The sequence below is a fragment of the Dasypus novemcinctus genome, chromosome 6 (assembly GCF_030445035.2).
Source record: "Dasypus novemcinctus isolate mDasNov1 chromosome 6, mDasNov1.1.hap2, whole genome shotgun sequence".
NCBI lineage: Eukaryota > Metazoa > Chordata > Mammalia > Cingulata > Dasypodidae > Dasypus > Dasypus novemcinctus.
Window position 1 is genome coordinate 43658435 of NC_080678.1, and position 19921 is coordinate 43678355.

The 19921-nt window shown below is 36.4% G+C and overlaps 1 protein-coding gene across 1 annotated transcript in view; it reads right to left on the bottom strand.

Annotated features, from left to right (window-relative positions):
- The window catches only part of CC2D2B (coiled-coil and C2 domain containing 2B), a 138013-nt gene that overhangs the window by 50692 nt on the left and 67400 nt on the right, over window positions 1–19921 (bottom strand). The window contains 2 exon segments of the mRNA XM_058298679.2: window positions 5315–5518; window positions 6630–6768. Coding sequence (XP_058154662.1) covers window positions 5315–5518; window positions 6630–6768 — 343 coding nt within the window.

The window sequence follows — 19921 nt, forward strand, 5'->3', positions numbered from 1 at the left end:
AAAGGGTACCACACCCAGAGGAATAGATTAGTTACAAACATAATCTTTCTCTTTTTGGGATTCATAAAATAATCTCAAAGTACCATAAGTTGTATTTTTTCCCATATACCATTTTATCAGTAACATTAGTGTGGAACATTTGTTGTAATTCATGAAAGAACATTTTCACAATTCTACTACTAAATTATGTCCATCACTTACACTAGGGCTCACTGTGTTGTACAGTCCTATGTTTTAACTTTTAATTTTTATTCTAGTAACATCTATAACCCAAATTTCCCCTTTTAACTACATTCACATATACAATTCCATGATGTTAATTACACCAACAATATTTTTTTTTTTTTTTTTTTACACCAACAATATTGTACTACCATCACCACCATCCATTGCCAAAACTTTACAATCAACCTAAATAGAAATTTGTATAAATTAAGCATTAACTCCCCATTCCCTACCAACCCAGTACCTGGTAACCTATATTCTACATTATAACTCTATGAATTTGCTTATTCTAATTATTTCATATCAATGAGATCATACAATGTTGGTCCTTTTGTGTCTAGCTTGTTTCACACAACACAGTTTCTTCCATGTTCATCCATGTTCTCACATGAACCAAAACGTTATTCCTTTTTACAGCTGAGTAATATTCCATTGTATGTATATACCACATTTTGTTTATCTGTTGGTTGATAGACACTTGGGTTGATTCCATCTTTTGGAGTCTCTGCTTTTAATTCTTTTGTGTGTATACCTGGTACAGGGATTGCTGGGCCATAAGACAATTCTATGTTTACTTAGCTTTCTGAGGAACTGCTAAACTATCTTTCACAGAAGCTGTACCATTTTACATACCTATGAGCAATTGACTAAGTGTGCCTCTTTTCCCACATTCTCTCCAACACTTGCAATAATCTGCCTTTTAAAAAAATAGTAGCTATTCTAGTGGGTGTGAAATAGTATCTCTCTGTGGTTTTGATGGTTTGCATTTCCTTATATAGCTAAAGACATTGAGCATCTTTTCATGTGTTTTTTAGACATTTGTGTATCCTCTTGGAGGAATGTCTATTTAAGTCTTTTGCCCATTTTAAAAATTGAATTGTCTTTGTATTGTTGAAATTTTAATATATTCTGGATATTAAACCCCTTTTATATATATATATGACATTTCCAAACATTTTCTCTCAATAAATAGGCTGTCTTTTCAATTTTGTGATCAAGTCCTTTGATGCACAAAAATTTTTAGTTTTGATGAGGTCCCATTTACCTATTTTTTCTTTTGTTGCTTGTGCTTTAAGTATAAAGTCTAAAAAACCACTGCCTAATACAAGATACTCAAGACACTTCCCAATATTTTCTTCTAGGAGTTTTATTGTCCTGTTTCTTATATTTAGGTCTGTAATAAATTTTGAGTTAATTTTTGTATATGGTATGAGATAGGGGTCCTCCTCCATTCTTTGGCATATGGATATCCAGTTTATTTGTTGAAGTAGTATTTGTTAAAGAGGCTACTCTTTCCCAATTGAGCAAACTTGGCAGCCTTGTCAAAAATCAATTGGCCAGGAAAGCAGACTTGGTCCAGTGGTTAAGGCATCCATTTACAACATGGGATATCCGCGGTTCAAACCCCAGGCCTCCTTGACCCATGTGGAGCTGATACGCGCAAGGAGTGTCCTGCCATGCAGGGGTGTCCCCCACTTAGGGGAGCCCCATGTGCAAGGAGTGCACTCCGGAAGGAGAGCCGCCCAGTGCAAAAGAAAGTGCAGCCTGCCCAAGAATGGTGCCGCACGATGGAGAGCTGACACAACAAGATGATGCAACAAAAAGAGACACAGATTCCTGTGCCGCTGACAACAACAGAAGCGGACAAAGAAGAAGATGCAGCAAATAGACACAGAGAACAGACAACTGGGGCAGGGAGGGGGAGATAAAGAAAGAAAGAAAGAAATCTTTTTTTAAAAATCAATTGGCCAGATAAAAGTGCCTGGACAAACATTTTTAGAGTAATGCTTCCATAACTTGTTGAGTTACATTTTATCTTTCCTTTTATTTTTTGAATTTGAAATAAAGTTTGAATAAAAGAATCAATTGGCCATAGATATGAGTCTATTTCTGAACTCTCAGTTCAATTCCAGTAGTTCTATATATCTATTCTTGTGCCAGTACCATGCTGTTATTTGTTTTGTTTTGTTTTTGGAAACTGTCATTAATTTATTATTAGGAAATCCACTTATGACTGTCATGAGCCCAGGCTGAGTTAACAGTAACGTGCTCTGGAGATATCTACACCCCACTCTGGACTTTCTGGCTATTATCAGTCTCTTCTCCTCCACCTCAGTTGAAAACCTAGATTCACAAGAGCTCAATCCCTGCCCTTCTATTCCTAGCAAATGCCAAAGCCTGTTTTAACCACTGTGGCTTTATAATAAGCTTTAAAGTCAGGAACTCTAAGTCTTCCATCCTTGTTCTTTTTTATTTTGAAGATGTTTTTAGGTATTCAGGGCCCCTTACCCTTCCCAATAAATTTGACAATTGGTAGCTACATAATAAGTTTTGCTTTTCACATGTAATATTCATATATTTATATCTTTTGTGAAATATGAATCTAATTTTATTTCATTCGACAGAGATAACCAGTTTTCCCAGAACAATTTAATGGACTAGCCATTTCTCCCCCACTGAATTGTAATGACACTGCTGTCAACATATACATGATAAGTCTGTTTGGGGACCCTCTATTCCATTTCATGGATTTGGACCTGGATTACACTTACAGATTAATTTGGGAAAAAATGGCATCTTACAATGTTGAGTCTTCCAATTCAGTGAACACTTTTTTTTTCAGATTTTCTTTTACATTTTTCAAAAATGTTTTATCATTTTCTCCCTTAAGATGTTGTAAATATTTTGTTAACTATATTCCTATGTATTTTACAGTTTTTAATGATACTGCAGATACTGTAAATGGTATTATTTTAAAAATTATATTTTTGAGTGGGTTTTACTGATATATAGGTTACTATATATTTTTTGTTTTTAATTTTTTTCAAATTTTTCAAACATACAGAAAACTAAAAGAATATTAAAATCCATATTCCCATCCCCTTGATTAGTATGTTGCCATATTTGCCTCATTTGTTTATTTTTTCCTTTCTTTCATCTTCCTTTCTTCTGTTGCTGAAACATTTCAAAGCAAATTTCAAACATCCACCTCCAAATAAATACATTAGCATAAATCTCCAAAAACTAAGGACATGCTTCTGTACTACTACAATGCCATAATCACAGCCAACAAAATTAACCATTTCCCAATATTATCTAATATTCAATCCATATTCAAATTTGACTGATTGCCTCAAAAATGCCTTCTACAGCTGTTCTTTCCCTCCAAACCAGGATCAAATGAAAGATCATGTGCTGCCTTTATCAAGTCTCTTTAGTCTTGCTCTGTTTTTTAAAATATATATATATTTATTTATTTCTCCCCCACCCCCCCCCCCATTGGTTTGTGCTTGCTGTGTGCTCATCTTCTTTTTAGGAGGCACTGGAACAAAACCAGGGACTTCTGATGTGGGAGGGAGGCAGCTCTCTGCTTTGTTGCGTCTCTCATTGTGGTTTTCTCCTGCGTTTCTCTTTGTTCTGTCATCTTGTGGCATCAGCTCACTGCACCATCCTGTGGCATCAGCTCGCTGTCTTGCTTATCTTCTTTAGGAGGCACCAGGAACTGAACTCCAGACCTCTCATATGGTAGGCAGGAGCTCACTCGCTTAAGCCACATCTGCTTCCCTTTGGCCTGTTTTAATCTTCAATATTCTGCCTTCTTTTTTTAAAAAAATAACTTTTTTTGAAGAGATTAACATAGCTGTTCTTGCAAGCCAGCTGTCCCACATTCTGAGTTTGTCTGATTGTTTCCACAGTGTTATTCAACTTATTTCTCTATGCCCTGTATTTTGTGTTAACTAGAAATTAGTCTAAATGTCTTTATTAGGCTCAGATAACACATTTTTAGCAAGGGTACTTCATAGGTATTGCTTTTCAAGAGGCAAGAAGGTCTGATTGTCCCTTTATTAGTGTATTCGTTTTTCATTGCTACACTAACAAATTATAACAAATTTAGTACTTAAAACAAATTTATTATCTCACAGTTCCATAGGTCAGAAATCTCTGCTCTAGGTTTCACAAGGCTAAAATCAAGGTGTGGGCTTGCTGGGCTCTTATTGGGAGGCACTGGGAAGAATCTGATATTAAGCTCACTCAGGTCAATGGTAGAATCCAGTTCCTTGCGGTTTTAGCACTGAGATACTGTTCCCTGCTGACTTTGAGCTCAGTGACACCTTTCTCTCTCAGAGGTCTCTCTCCAGTCTTTTCACCAGGGCCTCTAAATCTCAGAGCCAGCAGTTTCTCACACTTGGACTCTCTCTGATTTCCCCTACTACCACAGCTCTCTTCTGCCCCCAGTTCGAGAAAATTCTGTTTTTAAACGTTTATGTGGTTTCATTGGGACCATCCACACCTTCCCTATATATTAAGGGATGTAACAGTTAGATATTCACAGAGATTAGTGTGTGGACATCTTTGGGGAACCATCATTCTCTATCACAATCAATAAGATTAAGCTTGATTACTGGGTCCAGATGGCAGCAATGAGATTTCTCCACTGTAAAGGCTGTTTTCCTTCTGCAGTAAGTAGCTATTCATTTTTAAATATGGATATTATATCCAACAAGTTTAATATTTGGGACAGTTTGCTGTAGATGTTCTCTTGTGTTTTCCATGTAGACAATCATTTTCTGTAAATAAGACAGCTATGTCCTTTCTTTTTCAACTCTAATTGCCATCCTCCCTCCCTTTCTTCCTTGTCTTAACATGTTATCTCCTACTGGTAAACAATGGAAATGATAGTGGGCATCTTTATCAAATGTTGGCATTGATGGGAAATCTAATAGTTAGCCATTAACTACGATGTTTGTGTAAAGGCCCATGAGAGATGGATTTGTGATGATGATTTTTATACCAAACTCAGTTACAAAGCCACAGAGATAATATAGTATTGAATCAATCAAAGAGTAGATTATAAGAAAACATTTTCTAGAATGCTGGAAAGCTGGAGGTAGAAAATTTGCTCAGAGATCTCTAGGCACCAACTATTTCTGGGATTTCGGAGATCTGTACATTTTTGATGCCTAAAGAGAAGGAAAAAAAAAATCTGTCTACAGATTTTAGTTTTCAAAGAAGTAATTAAGATAGGGTTAAAGCTGCAAAATACTAACTTTCTCATACCATAAGCCATATTCAAATAAAAACCAAATACCTGGAAAACTAAATCTGGAATCTCTCTATCATAAAGGGGCATTTGCTGCAGAAGGAAAACATCTAATTGACCTTCATTTCTAAGTTGCAATAGTTGGAAACGTTTACTTTTTTTCATTTCTTCTTCTGAAACAAAGTTAAATTCATCTTGCAACTGTTCAAGACGAAAATACTTTGGAATGTCCTGCCCCTTATGTTTCATGTACTGTAAAACATAAATAATGCAAAGTCTTTACTTAAAATATTAACTTTTTAAACATTAATATTTTAAAACATTATTTTCCCTTCAACTGTGAGATGTGAGATGCAATATAGGTTATAAATGGAGCAATTGAATCTGTACAGGAACAGAACCTGTAAAAAATACAGGACCCAGTCTACATAGGTTCACCTTTTCCTGGTCATGAGTTACGTAGAAAGTGGTGATATCTATATTATACATTGGGTTAAAAGATGAGAGTGTTCCCATCTGGTAGCCTTGAGGGCTGAGAGAAGATCAACATTTCTGCATGCCTGTAATCAGTTCAACACATTAGCTGGGAAGTTCTCATGTAGGAAGGTTTAACTGCAGTAATTTACTTATGTGTGTGTGTTTTCCAACAAATGCAAATACAAGCTCATGTTACATGAGAGGAACAGTGTTACTTGCCATCAATAACAAAGATTTATTAGCTGTAGCTCCACAAGGAAAGAAAGATAAGACACGTAAGTGAATAACTATAGTAAAAGAATGAGGTTAGCTCCATAAGAGGTGTTTAAGTTTGACAGGAAGGCAAGGAAAGGAATGCTCATATCTAGCTGAGGTTACCAGAGAAGCTTTGTCAGACATGCAGGACGAGTAAGACAGCCAACTGTGGTGCTCTTCCAGGCAGAGGGAATGGCATGAAGAAAGGTATGAAGAAAGCATATTCAGGGCACACAGAGCAGTTCAGTTGGCCATGAAGAAGCTTATGAGAAGTAACCAGATAGATGGTGGAGTCTTTTAAGGAAGGGGTGTTTCTTTAAATCATCTTTATATGCCCAGTTTCTAATAATATGGTTACTGTACATAGTAGATGTACAATAGATGTTAGACTCAAGGTGAGCCTGTAGAATGTGCTGTGGGCTGCTAAGTGGTGGCCAAGTACCAACCATCAGAAATAAAGTAATTGTTATTTCAGTGGCTGAAATTCTAAATGAACTTCAACTGTAAACTGACTGAAACTTTATCTGTCTTCAGATGTACCTTTACATAGCCCCTAGTGCCTATAAAAATACATCACATACTATGGAGGGGTATACAATATATTTATTATATTAGTATTAATATAACTTACCAAAATAAATTCCATTAAATCTGAATGTTCTGGATTATTTGGATCAATTCTGACTTCATTTGCCCATTCAAAAAGCTTCTGTGTATTAATGAACCATGGAATTCCAGGAACACCTCTTGCATCTACATTTCTTAACACACTAAGAAAAAGAAAATATTTTGTGACTTTGAATACAAATGCAAATTATACATCTTTTTATACAGAGTAAAGCCTCTCCATCCCCCTGTATTTACGGATAAACCTATCAACCTTTGTATTTAAGGATAAAATAGAAGGCTTAGATGTAGATTTGCTCTCTTTCTTGATTCTTCTCATATTCTTAACTTGTAGCATAGCTTTTTGACAAATGTCTACTCTTCCTTAACAGATAATAAGTTTGATAATAATAATAAGTTTCTTTAGAACCATCAATTATCCACATTATTTACCATCTCCATAAACAATTTGTCTCTTCAAGTGTAATTTACAGGAGTCTGGACTATCCTTTCTACAAAATAAACAAGCAAAGTTCTAGTCCATAAACTGGGATTCCAAGAATATAATTCTGACACAGATTCAATAATGTCTTAGACCAAAGGTGGGCACAAATTTTAGTCTCTGTTCTATCAGCATCTGTTCATATTTCTATGATGAAGTTTGTTGAAGATACTGCTGTCAGGATCTAAGTAATATTATGATTACATGAAGTTTGGGTTTTCTTCCTTTCTCTTATTTACTTTTTCTGTTCCTCCCTCGTGCTTGAATTGAGCTGGTGTCTCAGTTATAAGAGATTGCTAGGACCAACACCATGGACATCATCATGCAATAATTACGATTTCTCATGGGAACAATTTTAGCCCAGATCCCTTAAAAACTAGAGCCTGAGGCAAAGCTTAAGTGTTGACGAATAGATTTGGGAAAAACATATCCCATTATATACTTTAAAAAAGGAGTTATCATAGGATTTCAACATAGTCCCATGATTTCTACCTTGGAGGAAATAAAGAAAACATCAGAACCTCTCCTGCTGTAACTACAGTGAGTTTCCAAGTTGTCCTTATAGGTGCCCAGTTGTAGGATATGGCAAAATCCTTGTCATTTGCAATGCAGCTCCCTCCATAAGTGAACAACACCATCTTTTAGGCTCAAGACTATAGAGACAGATAAAGATTTGCACTTTGCAGATGGAGAACTGCAAGTAGTCTATAAAGGGTATGTGAAATCCTTTGAGTATTAGTCTGTCTAACAGTGCCCTGAAATTAACATCTCATTTCAGTCAAAAGAATCAAAGTATAGCATGGCCCTGGGAAAGAGGTATTCTTTAATTCTGGCAGGACACTAGACACATAACTTCTCCATCCGAATACCAGGTTTAAGGCCTTTTTTAAAAACCCAGATATTTTCTCAGGATGACACTGTGAGTTTGCTATGGAATGATATGTAAAAGGGAAAAATAGAAAACTTAATACAATGAAATTAAGAAAACAATTCCATTTACAAAAACATAAAAAAAACACAAAATACCTAGGAATAAATTTAACATAATAAGTGTAAGACTTTTACACCAATAACCACAAAACATTGTTGAAAGAAATTAAAGAAGATATAAGTAAATGGAATGAGCTAATGCTCACAGATCAGAAGACTTAATATTGTTAAGATGGAAATACTCCACAATTGATCTACAGATACAATCCCAGTAAAAATCCCAGTGGCTTTTTTTAAAAAACAGAAATGGATAAGATGATCCTGACATTTGCATGAAAATTCAAACGCCCCAGCACAGCCAAAACAATTTTGGAAAAAAAAAAAAAAAGTTGGGAGGACTCATGCTCCTGATTTCAAAACTTACTACACAGCTGTAGTAATCAAGACAGAGTAGTATTGGCATATATTTATCAATGGAACAAAATGGAAAGTCCAGAAATAAATATTAAGACTTACGATTCACTGTTTTTTTTTTGACAAGGATGCTAAAACAATTCAATGGTGAAAGAATGTCATGTCAAAAAATGGCACCAACTGAAAATTCACATACAAAAGAATAAAGTTGAACCTCTTCCTTGCACTTTAAACAAAAATGAACTCAAAATGGATAAAAAACCTAAATGTAAGAGCTAACACTAAAACTCTTAGAAGAAATCACAGGAGTAAATTTTTGTGACCTTCGATGAAGAAATGATTTCTTAGATATGACACGAAAAGCACAAGTGACAAAACAAACAAAAAACAAACAAAACAGATAAATTGGACCACACCAAAATTAAACACTTTGTGCTGCAAATGATAACATGGAAAAAATTTTTTAAATGTCTCCAAAGAGATACAAATGGTTAATAAGCACATCAAAACATGTGCTTACTGTCTCAGCAGGATCTCATTGACTGCCACAGTAAATATTGCCTCAAATAGCAGGGCTCTTGAGGGTTCTGGAGACCTACAGACCCTACAGGCAGGGCTGACAGCTCAGGAGTTTGGTGCCCTGCCAGTGGGCCCTACTTTGGATTTTATGCTTCCCAGTATGACAGAGTTGAACTCAGTTGTGGTTTCCCTACACATGACTCATCTGTCCCTTCTATTTGAACCTACAGTTAATACTAGAGTTGATAAGTTTATGTCCAAGATACTTAAATCTTTGGGCTTTTCATGTTCCAGTTGGGCCCTGAATCTCAACAGAGTTGCAACACCTACTCTCCAGTTTATTGGACTCACCTAGACAACTAAGAAGAAAATGATGATGGACAACAACCATCCCAAGGAACAGAGAGTCTACAACTGAAAACAAGATAGTTTTATCCATCTGCCCCATGGGATCTAAGCCCCCTCTCAATTAGAGGCAGAATGGGCATCACCATCCCAGAATCCTCAGGACTGGGGAATGAACAATGGACTAGAGTTATTATAAGAAAGAAAGAACTTTTATCATTGATGTGGAGGCATTGGTCACTGGCTGTTCTGAGAGGTGGAAGAGGGAAAAGTAGGTATAATATAGGGGAATTTTGGGGACATTGGAATTGTCCTGAATGACACTGCAACAACAGATACTGGCCATTATATATCTTGTCATAACTTACAAAATTGTGTGGTAGAGAGTTTAAACTATAATTTAAACTATGATCCATACTTAGTGGCAATGTTCCAATATGTGTTCATCAATTGTAATAAATGTACCACACTAATGAAGGATGTTGTTAATGTGGGGAAGTGTGGGAGGGGAAGGAAGTAGGGCATATGGGAATCCCCTATAATTTTTATGTAACATTTATGTAACCTAAAGTTTCTTTAAAATAAATACATAAATAAATACAATGTACTTATATCACTAGCCAACAGGGAAATGGAAATCAAAGCCTCAATGAGATACCACTTCCTACCTACTAGGATGACTATAATAAAAAAGATAGACAATAACAAGTATTGGTGAGGATATGGAGATATTGGAGCCCTCAGACATTGCTAATGGGGATGTAAAATGGTATATCCACTTTGGAAAACAATCTGGCAGTCCTTCAATAAATAAAACATAGTGTTACCACTCCTAGATACACACCCAAAAGAAATGAAAATATAGTCCACCAAAAACTTGTATCTGAATGTTCATAGCAGCATTATTCATAATAGCCAAAAGGTATAAACAACAGAAATGTCCATCAACTATGAATGGATAAATAAAATGTGATAAATTCATGCAATCAAATATTATTCAGCAAAAAGGAATGGCATTCTAAAACACACTGCAACATGGATGAGCCTTGACAACATTATGCTAAACAAAAGAAACCAGTCACAAAAGACCACATATTGTGTGATTCCATTTATATGAAAAATCAAGAATAGGAAAATCAATAGAGACAGAAAGTAGATAAGTGGTCATCTATAGTGGGGAAATGGGGAGTGACTGCTAATGGGTAGGGGCATTTTTTTTTTAGGTGATAAAAATGTTCTAAATTTTTTGGGGGGAGTGATAAAATGTTCTAAAAATGTGATGATGGCTGCACAACTGTGAATATACATTAACTATTGAACTGTATACTTTAAGTGGGTGAATCTTATGGTATGTGAATTATACCTCAATAAAGATGTTAAAAAATAATAGAACAGGGAGCAGATATGGCTCAAACAGTTGGGTGCCTGCTCCCTACATGGAAGGTCCCAGGTTCAATCCTGGTGCCTTCTAAAAGCAAAGAATACTTTCTCTACATCAATGCTACGTTTTCTTTACTGGACATTGTATGTCCTACCATGGCCCACTGGGTGGACTGGGGGAGAGTATAAACTATAATGTGGACCATTGACAATGTGGTGCAGCAGTGCACAGAGAGGTAGTCACCAAGTGCAGTGAATGTGCCATGATGATGGAGGAGGTTGTTGTTAAGGGAGGAGTGGGGTTGGGGGTATATGGGGACCTTATATTTTTTTAATGTAACATTAAAAAAAATAAAGACAAAAAATAAAAATAAAAGCAAAGAACAAACCACAAGCAAACAAATGAAAAGGGAAACTCAAGAGAAGTCGATGTGGCTCAGGGTTGAGCACTGGTTTCCTGCATATGAGGTCCCGGGTTCAATCTCTGGCCCCGGTACCTGAAAAAAAAAAAAAAATAGAACACTTAAAACTATAAGTGGACCCAAAGCTAAGACAAACATTCCTGTGAACCAGAAATGGAAAGTCAGATGGTGATATATGTAAATGGGGATAGAGCTGTGAGCCTGCTGGGCTCCAGGTCTTAGAGCAGCAGTGTTTGGGAATTCAGTCCCTACGGGGTGGAGGGGATTAAAGGATTCCATGTGATACAGGGGACCAGAACCTGGCTTATCATTTTAAATTAAAGACTTGAGTGGGATTTAACTGCTTAACTAAAGAGTCCTAAAAATCATGGTCCCAAACCCTGCTTAGAATTTTAGCCTTTAGAAAGCTGTGGGTCAAGGCGGGTAAACACAGACATTGCCTCTTCTTAAGTAACTGAGTCAAACTACTTGCTAGCCCAGTGTCAGGATCTGTAGTATGTCCAATAACAATGCAAGTAGGTGTCTCCAATAGACATTATAAGAACCACTTCTGGGGAAGCGGACTTGGCCCAGTGGTTAGGGCGTCCGTCTACCACATGGGAGGTCCGCGGTTCAAACCCTGGGCCTCCTTGACCCGTGTGGAGCTGGTCCATGAGCAGCGCTGATGCGCGCAAGAAGTGTCCTGCCACGCAGGGGTGTCCTGGCGTAGGGGAGCCCCGTGGAAGGACTGTGCCCCACAAGGAGAGCTGCCCAGCACGAAAGAAAGTGCAGCCTGCCTAAGAACAGTGCCGCCCACACAGAGAGCTGACACAACAAGATGATGCAACAAAAAGAAACACAGATTCCTGGCCGCTGACAACAGAAGTGTACAAAGAAGAAGATGCAGCAAATAGACACAGAGAACAGACAACCAGGGCAGGGGGGAGGGAATAAATAAATAAATAAATCTCTCTAAAAAAAATAGAACCACTTCTGGATTTAGGTTCAGAACCAAAACTGGGGAAGCAGATGTGGCTCAAGCAATTGGGCTCCCATCTACCATATTCGAGGTTCAGGCTTCCATGCCCAGGGCTTCCTGGTGAAGGCATGCTGGCCTGTGTGGTGACCTGGCCCACACGGAGTGCTGGCACAGGAAGATGACACAACAAAAAGAGACACAGAGGAGAGACAAAAAGAGACTCAGCAGATCAGGGAGCTGAGGTGACGCATGAGAAGATCGCCTCTCTCCCATTCCAGAAGGTCTCAGGATCAGTTCCTGGAGCCACCTAATGAGAATACAAGCAGACACAGAAAAACACAAAGTGAATAGACACAGAGAGCAGACAATGGGGAGGGGGGGAAGAAATAAATAAATAAATAATCTTTTTAAAAGACACAAAAAAACAAAGTGTTGGGTACAGGGGAAGAAAGAACAAAAATAACGAAAAACCTCCAATTCAAAATAACCCCGAAGTTCTCCAATTTAAAATGATCTTGCTAACCAAAAATTCAAAGCACATGAAAACCACACTCATAAAAATAGCCAGAAATATCAACTATCAAAATATAAATTAATTCTAGTTGAAATTAATTTGATAAAATAATATACCAGACTTTTTTCATATATATGCTTAATGTTAAAATAAATGCAATCTAATAATTCAGTTTTAAATTTTTTATTATTTCATTTAAAAATTATTCAAGTACAGCATTCATATATGAACATACATAAACAGTAAATGTATAACAAAAGTTGTGAACTTACAAACATTCTTATCATCATACAGGACTCCCATACATCCCCCCCAACCACCATCTTGCATTGCTGTTTGTCACAAACCATGAAAAAGCATTGTCAAAATATTACTAATAAAGCCCATATTCTCATTTGGTGTACTTTCCCCCAATCAATTATTAACACCCTGGATTGTTATTATACGTTTGTTATAGTTCATGAAAGAACATTCTCATATTCTATTAACCAGAGTCCATCTTCCACCATGAGTTCACTGTGTTATATAGTACCATGCTTTGTACTGTCCAAAGTGCATGCTCAGTGGCTCTCATTTTCATCACAGTTATGCCAACATCATATTTAATGTCAATATTAGAATGTGTTAATTACTCCAAAAGGAAAAATTCCATACTCCCTTATACCCCCTATTGTTGTCCTTGAGAACTGATATAATATCTTTGCCATTGCTGCAATAGTACAATATTAGTGTTAACGATCATCCATAAGTTACATTTGTTGTAGTTTTCCCATGTATCACCATATTCTTTACACTTTATAAAAGAAGAACATTCTTATATTTATGCTCTTAATCACAATCTTCATCTACCACCGAATCACTGTTATACAGTCCCTAGATTATTCTCTAGTTTCCTTTCAATTGACATTTACATACAAAGACTACCCCTTTCAGTTACAATCACATTTATAAATCAGCAGTGTTAGGTATACTCACTGTGCTGTTACCATCAACTCTATTCACTTCCACACTTTTACAATTTACCTTATTAAAAATTCTACATACATTAAACATCAGCTCCCATTCTTAAACTACATTCTATCTTCTAGTAACCTATACTCTAGAGTTTACCTCCTTTGAGTTTACTCATCCTCTTTAGTTCATAGTAAGACCAGACAATATTTGTCTTTTTGTGTCTGCTTTATTTCACTCAACATAATGTCCTCAAGGTTCATTCGTGTTGCAATATGTATCCTGATTTCATTTCTTCTTACAGCTGTATAGTATTAAATTATATGTATATACAACATTTTGTTATCAGTTTATCAGTGATGAACACTTGGCTGTTTCCATATATTAGCAATTGTGAGTAATGCTGCTATGAACATCAGTGTGCAATTCATATCCTTGCTTTCAGTTCTTGAGAATACATTCTGAGTAATGGAATTGTTCGATCATATGATAGTTCAATATTCAGCTTCTAGAGATACTGCCAAACTGTCTTCCACAGAGGCTGCACCATTCTACATACCACCAATAGTGAAGGAATTTTACTATTTCTCCACATCCTCTCCAGCACAGTTTTTAACGTAATGACCACTCTATAAAGTGTGAAATGTTATCCCATTGTAGTTTTGATCTGCATTTCCCTAATAGCTAGTTTTTTGTCCATTTTTAAATTGGGTTGCTTGACTTTTTAGCATTGATTGTATGATCTCTTTATACAACATGGATATCAAATCCTTATTGGCTGTGGTTTCCAAATACTTTCTCCCATTGAGTAGATTGCCTCTTTTTCAACAGTCTTTCAAAGAACAAAAGTGCTTAATTTTGAAGAGGTCCCATTTGCCTATTTTTAATTTTGCTGCTCGTGTTCTGGGTGTAAGGTTTAAGGAATCACCCCCATCACAAGATCTTAAGATATTTCCCTACATTTTCTTCTAGGAGTTTTATGGTTGTAGCTTTTATATTTAGGTCTTTGGTCCATTTTGAGTTAATCTTTGTATAAGGTGTTAGATAGGAGTCCTTTTTCTTTCTTTTGGATATGGATATCCAGTTTTTTCAGCACCATTGTTGGACAGACATCTCTGGCCCAGCTGGGTGGACTTGAAAGCCTTGTCAAAAATCACTTGACTGTAAATGTGAGGGTCTATTTCTGAGTTCTTGATTCAGTTCCATTGGTCAATATGTTTATCTTTATGCCAGTTCCAGGCTGTTTTTACCAATGTAGTTAAGTATTAATAATATGCTTTAAAGTCAGGAAGTGAGAGTTCTCCAACTTTGTTCTTTTCAAAGACATTTTTGACTATTTGGGGTCCCTTTCCCTTCCAAATAAATTTGATAATTGGCTTTTCCATTTCTGCAAAATAGGCTGTTGGAATTTTTATTGGGATTGCATTGAATCTGCAAATTAGTTTGGGTAGAATTAACATCTTAGTGATATTTATTCTTCTAATCCTTGAACACAGAATGTCCATTTTTAAGGTCCTCTTGGTTTCTTTTAGCTATGTTTTGTAGTTTTCTGAATACAGGTCCTTTATGTCCTTGATTAAGTTATTAATATTACTAAATATTAATATTTTATTCTTTTAGTGGATAAGTGGAATTTTTTTTCAGACATCCTCCTCAGACTGTGTATCAGCAGTGTATAGTAAGCACAACTGATTTTTGTGTATTAATTTTGTACCCCAATTTGCTGAACTCATCTATTAGTTTTCTTAGTATTGTTGCAGAATTTTGGGGGATTTTCTAGATATACGATCATATCAGCAAATAGTGAAAGTTTGACTTTTCTATTTGGGTGGCTTTTATTTCATTTCTTGCCTAATTGCCCTTACTAGACCATTTAGCACAATATTGAATAACAATCGTGACAGTGGGCATCCTTGTCTTGTTCTCAGTCTCAGCGGCAAAGCTTTCAGTCTTTCAGCATTGAGTACAATGATGTTAGCTTTGTGTTTTTCATATATGCCCTTTTCCATGTTGAGCAAGCTTCCTTCTATTCCTGTCTTTTGGAGTGTTTTTATTAAGGAAAGATGCTATATTTTGTCAAATGCCTTTTCTGTATCAATCAAAAGAATCATGTGATTTTTCTTCTTCAATTTATTAACGTGGTTTATTACACTGATTGATTTCCTTGTATTGAACCCTTGCATACTTGGGATAAAACCTACTTGATTGTGGTGTATAATTCTTTTATTGTGCTTTTGTATTGGTTTGCAAGTATTCTGTGTAGGACTTTTGCATCTATATTCATTAGAGAAATTGGTCTATAATTGGTACTATCTTTATCTGACTTTGGTATTAAGGTTAAGTTGGCTTTGTAGAATGAGATTGGTTGCATGACTTTCTGTTCAATTTTTTGGAAGAGACTGCACAAGATTGGTATTAGATCATCTTTGAATCATTGGTAAAATTCAGCTGTGAAGCTATATGGTCCTGAGCTTTTCAGTTTTGGGAGTTTTTTGATGACTCTTTCAATCTCTTTTCTTTAATTTTAAAAATTTTTATTTATCTTTTTTTAAAGGTACACAGATCACAAAAAAATGTTATATTAAAAAATATAAGAGGATCCCATATACTCCACACCCCACCCCACCCGACTCCTCCCACATCAACAACCTCTTTCATCATTGTGGCACATTCACTGCATTTGTTGAATACATTTTGGAGCACTGCTACACCACATGGATTATAGTTTACATTGTAGTTTACACTCTCCCCCAGTATGTTCAGTGGGTTATGGCAGGATATATAATGTCCAGCATCTGTCCCTGCAATATCATTCAGGACAACTCCAAGTCCCAAAAATGCCCCCATATCACACCTCTTCTTTCCTCTCCCTGCCCTCAGGAACTCCCATGGCCATTGTCTCCACATCAGTGATACAATTTCTTCCATTGCTAGAGTCACAATAGTTCTAAAGTAGAATACTAGTAAGTTCACTTTAATCCACATTTTATTCCTCCATCCTGTGGACCCTGAGATGGTGATGTTCACTCCACCTCTAAATTGAGAGGGGGTTTAGATCCCATATGGCTGATGTATGTCAATCTCTTTATTGTGATTGGTTTGTTGAGGTCTTCTATTTCTTCCAGGGTCATTGTAGGTTGTTCCTGTGTTTCTAGGAATTTCTCCATTTCATCTATGTTGTCTAGTTTGTTGATGTACAGTTGTTCATAGTATCCTCTTATGATCTCTTTTACTTTTGTGGGGTCAGTGGTAATGTCTCCCCTCTCATTTCTGATTTTATTTGCATCTTCTTTTTTGTCAGTGTAGATATGGGTTTGTCAATTTTGTTGATCTTCTCAAAGAACTACTTTTGTTGATTCTCTCTACTTTTTGTTTTGTTTTGTTTCTTGTTGTTGTTTTCAATTTCATTTATTTTGGCTCTGATCTTCATTTCTTTTCTTCAACTTGGATTGGGATTAATTTGCTATTCTTTTTCTAGTTCTTCCAAGTGTGCAGGTAGGTCTTCAATTTTAGCCCTTTCTTCTTTTTAAATTTAAGCATTGAAGGCTAAAAATTTCCTTCTTAGCACTGCCTTTGCCATATCCCATAGGTTTTATATATTTTGTTCTCGTTTTCATTCACCTCAAGATATTGATTGATCTTTTGTAATTTACCCACTGATTATTTAATAGTGTATAGTTTAATCTCCATATATTTGTCAATTTTTCCTTTTCCATTCATTATTGATTTTCAGCTACATTCCATTATGATCAGAGAAAGTGCTTTGTATAATTTCAGTATTTTTAAATTTATTGAGAGCTGTCTTGTGATCCAACATACAGTCTATCCTGGAGAATGATCCTTGAGCACTAAGAAAGAATGTATATCCTGCTGTTTTGGACTGTAATGCTCTATAAATGTCTGGTAGATCTATTTTGTTTATTGTATTATTCAAGTTCTGTTTCCTTATTTATCCTCTGTCCAGATGTTCTATCTAATGCTGATGGTGGTGTACTGAAGTTTCCAACTATTATTATAGAGACATCTATTTCTCACTTCAGTTTTGCCAGTGTGTGCCTCATGTATCTTGGGGCACCCAGGTTAGGTGCATAAATAATCATTATAGTTATTTCTTCTGGGTGAATTGCCCCTTTAATTAATATAATGACCTTCTTCATCTCTTATAACAGTTTTGCATTTAAAATAAATTTTGTCTGCTATTAGGATTGCTACTCCAGACCATTTTTGGTTGCTATTTGCATAGAATATCTTTTTCTAATCTTTCACTTTCAATCTGATTGTGTCCTTACATCTGAGCTGAGTTTCTTGTAAATGGTATATAGATGGTTGATAATTTTTTATCCATTCTGTCAGTCTATGTCTTTTGATTGGGGTGTTCGATCCATTAACATTCAATGTAATTATTGTAAAGGCATTACTTACTTCGTCATTTTGTCCTTTGGCTTTCCATTGTCATATCTTACTATTGTCTGTCTTTTTACCCTTTAAGTTACTTTTTCTAATAATCTTCATTTCTATACTCTTCTCCAAGTCTCTCCTTTTTCTTTTCTGGCTGTAGCACTTTCTTTAGTATCTCTATTAAATCCGGTCTTTTTCATAGCATACTCTCTCAGTTTTGTTTTGTTTTGCTTGTTTTTGTTTTTCTTTTTGTCTGTGAAGACTTTAAACTCACTCTCATTTTTCAAGGACATTTTGCCAGATAAAGAATTCTTAGCTGGCAGTTTTTCTCTTTCAGTAATTTACATACATCATACCACTTTCTTCTCACCTTCCTGATTCCTGATGAGAGATCAGTACTTGGTCTTATTGAGGTTCCCTTGTATGTGACACATTGCTTTTCTCTGGCTGCTTTCAGAATCCTCTCTTTATCTCTGATATTTGTCATTTTGAATAGTAGGTATCTCAGAGTAGATCTATTTGGATTTTTTTCTGTTTGGTGTGTGTTGTCCTTCCTGGATACTGATATTTATGTCTTTCAAGGGGTTGGGAAGTTTTCAGTCATTATTTCCTCAAATATTTTTTCTGCCCCCTTTCCATTCTCTTCTCCTTCTGGGACACAGATAATACTTTGTGCATTTTGTGTTGTCATTCAATTCCCTCAGGGGGGTGGGGGGTATACAGGGACCTCATATTTTTTTAATGTAACATTAAAAAAATAAAGACAGGAAAAAAATTGCCCAGGGGAACATATGTAGCTGAGTGGCTGAGGGCCTGCTTCCCATGTATGAGGTCCTGGGTTCAATCCCCAGTATCTCCTGAAAAAAAAATAAATAAAACTGCCAAGCTTAAGTTATCAAAATAGGGCCAGGGACTCACTAATAGGGCACAGATCCTATCCAAGGAATCTTGGATGACACTCCTAGTATTTTTGCTCTTGCAGTTTCCTGACAGGCCAGCAGATGGTGCTTGTCAGTGAATCTTTCTACAGAGGTGTCTCTTTCAACCTCAACTTGCCTGTGATTCTAGTCTGGCCAGAGCTGAGATTCAAAGCAGGCTCTGCTGGCCAAATTCACTGAAGAGAAACATCTCCCTTCCATCTGCCACACCCTCCTTGTTCCAGGAGGAAGATATCTGTTCCCCTCTTGTTTGGCTATAGTGAGCCATGGGTTTATCCAGGCTGTTCACCTTGAATGTGCCATTACCAGCTGTGGGGATAATAATTCCCAGTTTCACAACCCTCTCCTGGTCTGCAGATCCCCAAAGCATGAAGTTCAAGCTGCCTATTGTGTTGTGAATAATAAACAATCTAAATCCATCTGGGCTTGTTTCCTTACCACTAAATTTATGAAAGTGTGGCAAGTTAGTCTAGAAGCTACACTGATGCTTTGGGATTGCTAAATTTGATACTTTCCAGATTCCTCCTTTTCTCTCATTGCATGCTTGCAACCCATCAGCAAGTCCTAGTCACTAACTCCAAAACATATCCACCTCTCTGTATCTTCAGTACTAGGAAACTATTCCAGCTACCTCTGTCTCTCCCTTAGCCTACTTTTGCCCAGTGTCCCCCAATTTACCCATGATCTCACATCTTGTATGTTGTAGAACTGGTATTCGAATCCAGAGAGCCTGACATCAGAGCCTAATTGATCAGTTCTTAACTGATGCTAAATCAAATCATATTAACCCTTTTTAAAATTCTCCAAGAGCTTCTCATTGCACTTAAAATCCAAATTCATTGTCTGTCCTACAAGGCCCTAAAAGATCTGACTATTGCTTACCTCTCTGACCTCATCTCTTAAAACTCTCTGTCTTCTCAATATGTTCCACCAACATTTGTCTCCTTCTAGTCCTTGACTTACACTAAGCATATTGCACTACTTAGAAAATTTTTTGTCCATTTGGCTGATTCCTTGAAATACAGGTCCCAAATCAAATGTCGCCT